This window comes from Passer domesticus, unplaced genomic scaffold (genome assembly GCF_036417665.1).
Source record: "Passer domesticus isolate bPasDom1 unplaced genomic scaffold, bPasDom1.hap1 HAP1_SCAFFOLD_220, whole genome shotgun sequence".
Classification (NCBI taxonomy): domain Eukaryota; kingdom Metazoa; phylum Chordata; class Aves; order Passeriformes; family Passeridae; genus Passer; species Passer domesticus.
In genome coordinates, this window is record NW_026989999.1 from 18,651 (window position 1) to 30,646 (window position 11,996).

At 52.9% G+C, this 11,996-nt stretch overlaps 1 protein-coding gene across 2 annotated transcripts; it reads left to right on the forward strand.

Moving 5' to 3' along the window:
- The first annotated feature begins 71 nt into the window (after nucleotides 1-71).
- On the forward strand, nucleotides 72-11,283 carry PPT2 (palmitoyl-protein thioesterase 2). 2 transcript variants are annotated; one of them, XM_064406385.1, is made up of 9 exons: nucleotides 72-228; nucleotides 478-672; nucleotides 3,441-3,594; nucleotides 4,791-4,886; nucleotides 5,787-5,894; nucleotides 6,829-6,912; nucleotides 7,005-7,089; nucleotides 8,174-8,228; nucleotides 9,809-11,283. In XM_064406385.1, the coding sequence occupies exons 2-9, from the start codon at nucleotides 478-480 to the stop codon at nucleotides 9,950-9,952; spliced, it is 921 nt and encodes a 306-aa protein (XP_064262455.1). In that variant the 5' UTR covers nucleotides 72-228; the 3' UTR covers nucleotides 9,953-11,283. The 2 variants fall into 2 exon arrangements, with proteins under 2 accessions (XP_064262455.1, XP_064262453.1); XM_064406383.1 differs by lacking the exon at nucleotides 72-228 and adding an exon at nucleotides 282-345 and having other exon boundaries at nucleotides 9,809-11,282.
- The last annotated feature ends 713 nt before the right edge of the window (nucleotides 11,284-11,996 follow it).

The following is an 11,996-nucleotide window of genomic DNA, read 5'->3' on the forward strand; positions in this document are numbered from 1 at the left end:
GGCGAGGCCACGCCCACTTTTCTATTTCCTGTGAGGGCTTCACAAAGGGGGTGGAGTCAATTCTGGCCACGCCCCCACACAGTTCGAAGGCTCGTCCCCCAATCGAGACGTGGGGACGGGGAAACCACGCCCACCGCGCCAGCGAGGCCACGCCCCCATCGCCAAATAAGGCGGGGGAGGGGCGGGATCGCCCCCCAGCCCCTCCCCCTCTATCGCGACAGCGGCGGGGTGGGGGAGGGGCCCGCCGATCTCGCGATGGGGGAGGGGCGGGGGGCGGGATTTGAAGGTGGGGGAGGGGCAGCGGAAGCGGAAGTGACGTCGCGCGTGGGGGAGGGGAGCCGGGAGGTAAACACGGCCGCGCGCGGGGGGTGGGGGAGGGGAGGGGGGGAAGATTTTGGGGGGTCGCGGGGTGGGGGAGGGGCGGGGGGGTCTCTCCGCCCCTCCCCCCGTTTAATTCCCCCCCTCCCCCCCCTCCAGATGCTCCCGGCGCTGTCGCGGGCGGGTGGGGGAGGGGCGCCGCCCCTCCCCCCGCCCCGGGTGCTGCTGCTGCTGCTGCTGGGATTTGGGGCGGGGGTCGCGGCGGGGGCGGGGCCCTTCCGGCCCGTGGTGATCGTGCACGGCCTGTTCGACAGCCCCAGCGACTTCCGGCACCTGCGGCAGTTCATCAACGAGGTGGGAGCCCCCAGTGCCCCTGAAATATCCCCAAAATATCCCCGAGTCACCCCCAAAATGCCCCTGGAATGTCCCCAAAATATCCCCAAAATATGCCCGAGTCACCCCCAAAATGCCCCTGAAATAACCCCAAAATATCCCCAAAATGTCTCCGAAATATCCCCAAAGTATCCCCGAGTCACCCCACAAATGGCCCTGGAATATCCCCAAAATATCCCCAAAATATCCCCGAGTCACCCCCAAAATGTCCCTGGAATGTCCCCCCAAAAAACCCAAATCAGCCCCAAAATGTCCCCGAGTCACCCCCAAAATGTCCCTGGAATATCCCCAAAATATCTCCAAAATGTCCCTGAGTCACCCCCAAAATGTCCCCGGAATATCCCCCAAAAAAACCTAAATCAGCCCAAAATGTGCCCGGAGTATCCCCGAGTCACCCCCAAAATGCCCCTGAAATATCCCCAAAACTATCCCAAAATCACCCCAAAAATATCCCTGAAATATCCCCAAAATATCCTAAAAATATCCCTGAAATATCCCCCCAAAAAAACCCCAAATCAGCCCAAAATGTCCCCGGAGTATCCCCGAGTCACCCCCAAAATGTCCCTGGAATGTCCCCAAAATATCCCCAAAATATCCCCAAAATGTCTCCGAAATATCCCCAAAGTATCCCCGAGTCACCCCACAAATGGCCCTGGAATATCCCCAAAATATCCCAAAATTACCCCCAAAATGTCCCCAAAATACTCCCAAAATATCCCCAAAATATCTCAAAATTACCCCCAAAATATCCCGAAAATACCCTGAAAATATCCCCAAAATCACCCCAAAATATCCCCAAAATTTCCCATTTTTGGCCTCCCTGACCCCATTTTTTGTGTCCCTGACCCCATTTTTGGGGTCCCAGTCCCACTTTCGGGGTCCTTGATCCCATTTTTGGGGTCTCTGACCCCATTTTCGAGGTTGCTGACCCCATTTCTTGGGGTGCCAATCCCATTTTTGGGGTCCCAATCCCATTTTTGGCATCCCAATCCAATTTTTTGGATGTCCCAATCCCATTTTTGGTGTCCCTAACCCCATTTTTGGGCTCCTGACCCCATTTCTTGGGGTCCCAATCCCATTTTTTGGGGTCCCTAACCCCATTTTCGAGGTTGCTCACCCCATTTTTTGGGGTCCTGATCCCATTTTTTGGGGTCCCAATCCCATTTTTTGGGGTCTTGATCCCATTTTTGGGGTTCCCGACCCCGTTTTTGCCCCCCAGAGCCACCCGGGCACGGAGGTGACGCTGCTGGACCCGTTTGACCGCGGCTCCCTGACCCATATTTGGGGTCCCTCACCCCATTTTTGGGGTCCCTCACCCCATTTTTGGTGTCCCTAACCCCATTTTTTGGGGTGCCAATCCCATTTTTTGGGGTCCCGATCCCATTTTCGGGGTCCCCGACCCCGTTTTTGCCCCCCAGAGCCACCCGGGCACGGAGGTGACGCTGCTGGACCTGTTTGACCGCGGCTCCCTGAGCCATTTCTCTATGTTCTGACCCCATTTTTAATGCCCCTAACCCCATTTTCGAGGTTGCTCACCCCATTTTTTGGGGTCCCTGACCCATTTTCGGGGTCCCCGACCCCCTTTCCCCCCCCAGAGCCACCCTGGCACAGAGGTGACGGTGCTGGACCTGTTTGACCGCGGCTCCCTGACCCCATTTCTCTATGTTCTGACCCCATTTTTAATGCTCCTAACCCCATTTTTTGGGGTGCCAATCCCATTTTTTGGGGTCTTGATCCCATTTTCGGGGTCCCCGACCCCGTTTTTGCCCCCCAGAGCCACCCGGGCACGGAGGTGACGGTGCTGGACCCGTTTGACCGCGGCTCCCTGACCCATATTTGGGGTCCCTCACCCCATTTTTGGTGTCCCTAACCCCATTTTTTGGGGTGCCAATCCCATTTTTGGTGTCCCTAACCCCATTTTTTGGGGTCCCAATCCCATTTTTTGGGGTCCCTGACCCATTTTCGGGGTCCCCGACCCCGTTTCTCCCCCCCAGAGCCACCCAGGCACAGCGGTGACGGTGCTGGACCTGTTTGACCGCGGGCCCCCTGACCCATTTCTCTATGTTCTGACCCCATTTTTAATGCCCCTAACCCCATTTTCGAGGTTGCTCACCCCATTTTTTGGGGTCCCTGACCCATTTTCGGGGTCCCCGACCCCCTTTCCCCCCCCAGAGCCACCCTGGCACAGAGGTGACGGTGCTGGACCTGTTTGACCGCGGCTCCCTGACCCCATTTCTCTATGTTCTGACCCCATTTTTAATGCTCCTAACCCCATTTTTTGGGGTGCCAATCCCATTTTTTGGGGTCTTGATCCCATTTTCGGGGTCCCCGACCCCGTTTTTGCCCCCCAGAGCCACCCGGGCACGGAGGTGACGGTGCTGGACCCGTTTGACCGCGGCTCCCTGACCCATATTTGGGGTCCCTCACCCCATTTTTGGTGTCCCTAACCCCATTTTTTGGGGTGCCAATCCCATTTTTGGTGTCCCTAACCACATTTTTTGGGGTCCTGATCCCATTTTCGGGGTCCCCGACCCCGTTTTTTGCCCCCCCAGAGCCACCCAGGCACAGCGGTGACGCTGCTGGACCTGTTTGACCGCGGCTCCCTGACCCATTTCTCTATGTTCTGACCCCATTTTTAATGCTCCTAACCCCATTTTCGAGGTTGCTCACCCCATTTTTTGGGGTCCCGATCCCATTCTCGGGGTCCCCGACCCCCTTTCCCCCCCCAGAGCCACCCTGGCACGGAGGTGACGGTGCTGGACCTGTTTGACCGCGGCGCGTCGCTGCGGCCGCTCTGGCTGCAGGTCGCCGGCTTCCGCCAGGCCCTGGCGCCCATCATGGCCAACGCGGCCCACGGCGTGCACCTGCTGGGCTACAGCCAGGGTGGGCGGGGGTCCGGGACCCCCTGAGACCCCCGGGGCTGGGGAGGGGTCTCCTGAGAACATGGGAGGGGTCCTGGGTTAATGGGGAGGGGTCCCAGGGCCATGGGAGGGGTCCCAAGGTGCTCACAGGGGGCACCTGCTGGGCTACAGCCAGGGTGGGCGGGGGTCCGGGACCCCCTGAGACCCCCGGGGCTGGGGAGGGGTCCTGGGGGTCATGGGGAGGGGGTCCCAGGGGTCCTGGGTTAATGGGGAGGGGTCCCAGGGCCATGGGAGGGGTCCCAAGGCGCTCACAGGGGGCACCTGCTGGGCTACAGCCAGGGTGGGCGGGGGTCCCGGGGGTCCTGGGTTAATGGGGAGGGGTCCTGGGGGTCATGGGGAGGGGGCACCTGCTGGGCTACAGCCAGGGTGGGCGGGGGTCCGGGACCCCCGGGGTGGGGAGGGGTCCTGGGGCCATGGGGAGGGGGTCCCAGGGGTCCTGAGTTCATGGGGAGGGGTCTTTGAGTCCCCCCATGTATGGGAATGAGGGTCCTGGGGTCATGGGGAGGGGTCCTGGGTTAATGGGGAGGGGTCTCAGGGGGTTTTTGGGGTGGGATTTTGGGGATTCCTGGGGGGGGTTTTGGGGTCTCTTCCTCCCCCCCTCACGAGCCCCCTCCCCACTTTTAGGGGGTCTTTGGGGGGGGGGGGGGTTTGGGGGTTCCTGGGTGGGATTTTGGGGTGGATTTTATTTTGGGTTTTTTGGGGGTGAAGTTTTGGGGATTCCTGGGGGGATTTTGGGGTCTCTTTCTCCCCCCCTCACGAGCCCCCTCCCCACTTTTAGGGGGTCTCTGGGGGGATTTTGGGGTCCCATGGGGGAATTTTTGGGGGGGGTTTAGGGGTGGGATTTTGGGGAGTTTTTGGGGTGTTTTTGGGGTGGGATTTTGGGGGGTCCCTGGGAGATTTTGGGGTCTCTTTCTCCCCCCCCTCACAAGCCCCCTCCCCACTTTTAGGGGGGTTTGGGGGGTTCCTAGGGGGGATTTTGGGTTTTTTAGGGGTTAAATTTTGGGGATTCCTGGGTGGGATTTTGGGGGTTTCTGGGGGGGTTTTTGGGGTGGGATTTTGGGGTTTTTTTTGGATATTTCGGGGTGGGATTTTGGGGGGGTTCTCAGGGGTTTTTGGGGTCTCTTTCTCGCCCCCTCACGAGCCCCCTCCCCACTTTAGGGGGTCTCATCTGCCGGGCCCTGCTGGCCACGACCCCCGACCACAACGTGCAGAGTTTCATCTCGCTGGCGGCGCCGCAGATGGGGCAGTACGGGGGTGAGGGCGATTTTGGGGCAAATTCGGGGCATTTTGGGGCATTTGGGATTTTTTGGGGTTTTTTGGGGTTTTTTTCTGAGGGGTTTTGGGGTTTTTTTTGGGGTTTTTTTGGTGTTTTTTGTGATTTTTTTGAGGTTTTTCGATGCGGTTTTTGGGGTTTTTGGCGAAAAATTTGGGAGGAATTTGGGGGATTTGGGTTTTTTTTTAAAATTTTTTGGGGGGGATTTTTTGGGATTCTTTTTTTGGGGGGGGGGGTTGGGAGTTTTTTGGGGGTTATTTTGGAGATTTTTTGTGTTTTCTCGGGGTTTCCGGAGGTCTCTGTGTGTTCTGGGGGGTGAGGGGGATTTTGGGGCAAATTTGGGGCATTTTGGGGCATTTGGGGATTTTTTGGGAATTTTTGGGAGGGATTTTGGGGTGGTTTGGGTTTTTTTTCTGGGGTTTTTTTTGGGTTTTTTTGCTGTTTTGGGGGGCTGAGTTTGGGAGTAATTTTTGGGCTGATTTTGAGCTGATTTTGGGCTGATTTGGGGCTAATTTTGGGGCTAATTTTGGGTTGATTTTGGGCTGAATTTGGGCTGATTTGGGGCTGGTTTTGGGGCTAATTTTGGGCTGATTTGTGGGTGATTTGGGTCTGACTTTAGGCTGATTTTGGGTTGATTTGGGGGCTGAATTTGAGGCTGATTTGGGGCTGATTTTTGTAGATTTTTGGGCTGATTTTGTGTTGATTTTGAGCTGCTTTTTGGTTTGATTTGGGGCTGATTTTTCCTGATTTTGGGGCTGGTTTTGGGGTTGATTTTGGGCTGATTTGGGGATAATTTGGAGCTGATTTGGGGCTGATTTGAGGACTGAATTTGGGCTGGTTTGGGGCTGATTTTGGGCTGATTTTTGCCGATTTTGGGGCAGACACCGATTACCTGAAGTGGCTTTTTCCCCGGCACATGAAATCCAACCTGTACCGGCTCTGCTACACCCCCCTGGGCCAGGGCGTGTCCATCTGCAACTACTGGAATGGTCTGGGCCCAAAATAACCCAAAAATACCCCAAAAATCTCCCCCCAAAACCCCCAGAATGGTCTGAGCCCAAAACCCCCCCAAAATACCCCCAAAACACCCTAAAAATACCCCAAAAATCCTCCCCAAAAATCCCCAGAATGGTCTGAACCCAAAAACCCCCAAAAACACCCCAAAAATCCTCCCCCAAAACCCCCCTGGGCCAGGGCGTGTCCATCTGCAACTACTGGAATGGTCTGGGCCCAAAAACCCCCAAAAACACCCCAAAAATCCCCAATCCCCCCAAAAAAACCCTAAACCCCATCAAAAACCCCCAAACCCCCCCAAAAACCTCAAATACCCCCCCAAAAACCCCAAAACTCCCCCAAAAAACCCCAAAAACTCCCAAAACCCTGCCAAAAAAACCCAAAAACCCCAAATTCCCCCCCAAAAAACAAAAAACCCCAAAACCCCCCCAAAAAACCCCCAAACCCCCAAAAACCCCAAATCTCCCGCCAAAAACCCCAAATCCCCCCCAAAAAAACCCAAAATCCCCAAAAACCCCAAATCCCCCCCCAAAAAAAACCCCAAAACCCCCAAAAAACCCCAAAACCCCCCCAAAACCCCAATTCCCCCAAAGAAAACAAAACAAAAAAAACCCAAACCCCTGAAAGAAACCCCAAAAAAACCCAAAAACCCCAAATCCCCCCCCAAAAAAACCCCCAAAACCCCAAATCCCCCCCCAAAAAAAACCCCAAAACCCCAAATCCCCCCCCAAAAAAACCCAAAACCCCAAATTTCCCCCAAAAAACCCCCAATCCCCGCAAAAAAAAACCCCAAAAGCCCCCAAAATACCCCAAATCTTCTCCAAAAAAAACCCAAAAAAACCCCCAAACCCCCCAAAAAACCCCAAAAAACCCCAAAACCTCCCAAAAAACCCCAACCCCCCCCTGCAGACCCCCACCACCGGGACCTTTACCTGAACAGCAGCGATTTCCTGGCGCTGCTCAACGACGAGAGGCTGCACCCCAACGCCTCAGGTGAGCCCCAGAAAACCCCAAAAACACCCCAAAAACACCCCAAAAATCCAAAAAACGACCCCAAACCCCCCAAAAAACCCCAAATTTCCCAGAGTGGAAGCGGAACCTGCTGCGGATCCAGCGCCTGGTGCTGATCGGGGGCCCCGACGACGGCGTCATCACCCCCTGGCAGTCCAGGTGAGACCCCAAAAAATCCCCAAAATCACCCCAAAATCGCCCCAAAACCCTCCTGGAAATGTGCTTAAAATTGCCCCAAAAATCACCCCCAAAAAAAACCCAAAAATCACCCCAAATCGCCCCAAAATCGCCCCAGAATTATCCAAAAACTCTCCTGGAAAAGTGCCTAAAATTGCCCCAAAAATCACCTGAAAATCACCCCCAAAAAAAACCCCCAAAATCGCCCCAAAATCAGCCCAGAATTATCCAAAAACCCTTCTGGAAATGTGCTTAAAATTGCCCCAAAAATCACCCCAAAAAACCAAAAATAACCCCAGAATCGCCCCAAAATCACCCCAAAATCAGCCCAGAATTACCCCCAAAACCCTCCTGGAAATGTGCCTAAAACTGCCCCAAAATTACCCCCAAAAAACCCCAAAATTGCCCCAAAATTGCCTCAGAATTATCCAAAAACTCTCCTGGAAATGTGCCTAAAATTGCCCCAAAAATCACCCCCAAAATTTCCCCCCAAAAATCCCTAAAATCCCCCCCAAAAAAAACCAAAACCAAAATCATCCCCAAAATCCCCAAAAATCCCCAAAATTACCCCAAAAAATCCCCAAAATTATTTCCAAAAATAAAAAAATCTCCAAAATCCTCCCAAAAAATCCGCAAAAATCCCCAAAATTTCCCCCCAAAATTCCCTCAAAAAATCCCAAAAATTTCCCTCAAAAAATCCCAAAATTCCTCCCAAAAATCTCAAAAAATCCGCAAAATTCCCTCAAAAAATCCCAAAAAATCCCCAAAAAATCCCAAAATTCCCCCCAAAAATCCCCAAAATTCCCCCCAAAAATCTCAAAAAATCCCCAAAATTCCCTCAAAAAATCCCAAAAATTTCACCCAAAATTCCCCCCCAAAAGTCCCCAAAATTCCTCCCAAAAATCTCAAAAAATCCCCAAAATTCCCTCAAAAAATCCCAAAATTCCCCCCAAAAATCCCCCAAAAAATCCCAAAAAATCCCCAAAATCCCCCCAAAGACCCCGGGACCTTTTGGGGTCTCCCCAAATTCGGGGTCCCCCCCGTGACCCCAAAATTTCCCCCGCAGCCTCTTTGGGTTCTACGACGCCAACGAGACCGTGCGGGACATGGAGGCGCAGCCGGTGAGGGCACCCCGAAATTCGGGAGGGGGACCCAAAAATTCGGGATTGGGACCCGAAATTTGGGGTTGGGGACCCGAAATTTGGGTTTGGGGACCCGAAATTTGGGGAGGGGTACCCCGAAATTTGGGGTTGGGAACCCGAAATTTGGGGTTGGGGACCCGAAATTTGGGGGTGGGGACCCGAAATTTGGGGGTGGGGACCCGAAATTTGGGGTTGGGGATCTGAAATTTGGGTTTGGGGACCCGAAATTTGGGGTTGGGAACCCGAAATTCGGGAGGGGGACCCTGAAATTTGGGGTTGGGAACCCGAAATTTGGGGGTGGGGACCCGAAATTTGGGGTTGGGGATCTGAAATTTGGGTTTGGGGGACCCGAAATTTGGGGTTGGGAACCAGAAATTCGGGAGGGGGACCCTGAAATTTGGGGTTGGGAACCCGAAATTCGGGAGGGGGACCCGAAATTTGGGGAGGGGGACCCGAAATTTGGGGTTGGGAGCCCAGAATTTGGGAGGGGGACCCCGAAATTCGGGGTTGGGGACCCCGAAATTTGGGGTTTGGGGACCCAGAAAATTGGGATTGGGACCCCAGATTTGGGAAGGGGACCCCAAATTTGGGAGGGGTACCCCGAAATTTGGGGTTGGGGTCCCAAAATTTGGGGTTGGGACCCCAGATTTGGGAAGGGGACCCCAAAATTTGGGATTGGGACCCCAAAATTTGAGATTGAAATCCAAGATTGGGGATTGGGACCCAAAAATTTGGGACCTTGAAATTGGGATTGGGGACCCCAAAATTCAGGCTTGGGACCCCAAAATTTGGGATTGGGGCCCCAAAATTGGGAGAGAGACCCCAAAATTCGGGATTGGGGCCCCAAAAATTGGGGTTGGGGACCCAAAAAATTTGGATTGGGACCCCCAAAAATTGGGGCGGGACCAAATTTTGGGGTATTTTGAGGATATTTTTGGGGATTTTTTGGGATATTTTCAGGGTGTTTTTTGGGTGTTTTCAGGATATTTTTGGGATATTTTCAGGATATTTTGGGGTGATTTTCAGGATATTTTCAGGATATTTTCTGGGTGGTTTTGGGATATTTTTGGGATATTTTCAGGGTATTTTTGGGGTGATTTTCAGGATATTTTCAGGGTATTTTCGGGATATTTTTGGGGTGATTTTCAGGATATTTTCAGGGTATTTTCGGGATATTTTTGGGGTGATTTTCAGGATATTTTTGGGGTGATTTTCAGGATATTTTCAGGATATTTTCAGGGTAATTTCGGGCTATTTTCAGGGTATTTTTGGGGTGATTTTCAGGATATTTTCAGGGTGATTTTCAGGATATTTTCAGGGTGGTTTTGGGATATTTTCAGGATATTTTTGGGATATTTTCAGGGTATTTTCAGGATATTTTTGAGATTTTTTTAGGATATTTTCAGGATATTTTTGGGGTGATTTTCAGGATATTTTCAGGGTATTTTTGGGGTGATTTTCAGGATATTTTGGGGTGATTTTCAGGATATTTTAGGGATATTTTCAGTGTATTTTCGGGGTGATTTTCAGTGTTTTTAATGATTTTTTTCCCCTCCCAGGTGTTCCTGCAGGACACGTTTGGGCTGAAGTCGCTCTGGGCCCGGGGGGCTCTCGGGGGCTGCTCCGTGCCCGGGGTCCCGCACACGGCCTGGCACAGCCACAGGGGGGTCTACGAGCGCTGCATCCGCCCCTGGCTCACCTGAGGGGCACCTATAGGGGATTTATAGGGTTTTATTGGGGTTTTATTGGGGTTTGATAGGGTTTTATTGGTATTTATTGGGTTTTATTGGGATTTATTGGGGGTTTATTGGGATTCATTGGGGTTTCTGTGGGGCTGGCACAGCCACAGGGGGGGTCTGCGAGCGCTGCATCCGCCCCTGGCTCACCTGAGAACCTGCTGTAGGGCATTTATAGGGTTTTATTGGGGTTTGATAGGGTTTTATTGGGGTTTTATTGGGGTTTGATAGGGTTTTATTGGGATTTATTGGTATTTATTGGGGATTTATTGGGGTTTATTGGGATTTATTGGGGTTTCTGTGGGGCTGGCACAGCCACAGGGGGGTCTGCGAGCGCTGCATCCGCCCCTGGCTCACCTGAGGGATCTCTAGGGTTTTATTGGGGTTTTATTGGGATTTATTGGGGTTTTGTTGGGATTTATTGGGGTTTGATAGGGTTTTATTGGTATTTATTGGGGTTTTATTGGGATTTATTGGGATTCATTGGGGATTTATTGGGATTCATTGGGGTTTCTGTGGGGCTGGCACAGCCACAGGGGGGTCTACGAGCGCTGCATCCGCCCCTGGCTCACCTGAGGGGCATCTCTAGGGGATTTATAGGGGATCTATAGGGTTTTATTGGGGTTTTATTGGTATTTATTGGGATTTATTGGGATTTATTGGGATTTATTGGGGATTCATTGGGGTTTATTGGGGTTTCTGTGGGGCTGGCACAGCCACAGGGGGGGTCTGCCGCCCCTGGCTCACCTGAGGGGCACCTATAGGGGATCTCTAGGGGATCTATAGGGGTTTATAGGGGATTTATTGGAGTTTTATGGGTTTTTATTGGGTTTTATTGGGTATTTATTGGAGTTTGGTAGGGTTTTATTGGGGTTTATTGGGATCTATGGGGATTTATAGCGTTCTATAGGTGATCTGCAAGGTTTTATTTGGATTTATTGGGGTTTTATTGCAGTTTATTGGGGTTTTGTTGGGATTTATTGGGATTTATTGGGGATTTATTGGTATTTATTGGGGTTTCATAGGGGTTTATTGGGGTTTATTGGGATTTTTTGGGGTTTATAGGGTTCTATAGGGGATCTATAGGGGATTTATAGGGTTCTGGAGGGGATCTATAGGGTTTAGAGGAGATTTCTTGGGTTTTGTTGGGGTTTTATTTGGGGTCCCTGTAGGGGATTTGGGGTTCTTTGGGGTCTCCATAGGTTCCCTGTAGGGGATTTGGGGGTTCTATAGGGTCTCTATAGAGGATTTGGGGTCTCTGTAGATTCCCTATAGGGGATTTGGGGGTCTCTAGAGGGGATTTGGGGGATCTGTAGGGTCTCTATAGGGGTTTGGGCTCCCTATAGGGGATTTGGGGTCCCTATAGGGGTCTGGGGTCTCCACAGGGGATTTGGGGGGTCTGTGGGGTCTCTATAAGGGCCCTATAGGGGATTTGGGGTCCCTATAGAGGGTCTGGGGTCTCTGTAGGGGATTTGGGGTTCTTTGGGGGTCTCCATAGGTTCTCTAGAGGGGATCTGGGGGTCCAAAGGGGATTTGGGGTTTCTGTAGGGGGTCTGGGGTCTCTGTAGGGGATTTGGGGTCCGTATAGGGGATTTGGGGTCCCTGTAGGGGATTTGGGGTCCCCATTAGGGGGTCTGGGGTCCCTATAGGGGATTTGGGGTTCTATAGGGAATTTGGGGGTCCCTATAGGGGATTTGGGGTCCCTGTAGGGGATTTGGGGTTCTATAGGGGATTTGGGGTCTCTATAGGGGATTTGGGGTCTCTTTAGGGGATTTGGGGTTCTGTGGGGTCCCCACAGAGGATTTGGGGTCCCCACAGGGGCTCTGGGCTCTCCCCCATTTTTGGGGGCTCCGGGGGGGGTCCCAGGGTGGGGGGAGGGGCCGGTTCAGTATTGGGGGGGCTCTGTAGGGGGGAGGGGCTCCTGCAGGGGGTGGAACCCCCCCCACCCCTCCCCCACCGACTCAGGGATTTGGGAGCCCCTCCCCCCACGGCCTAAAGGGGGCGGGGCCAA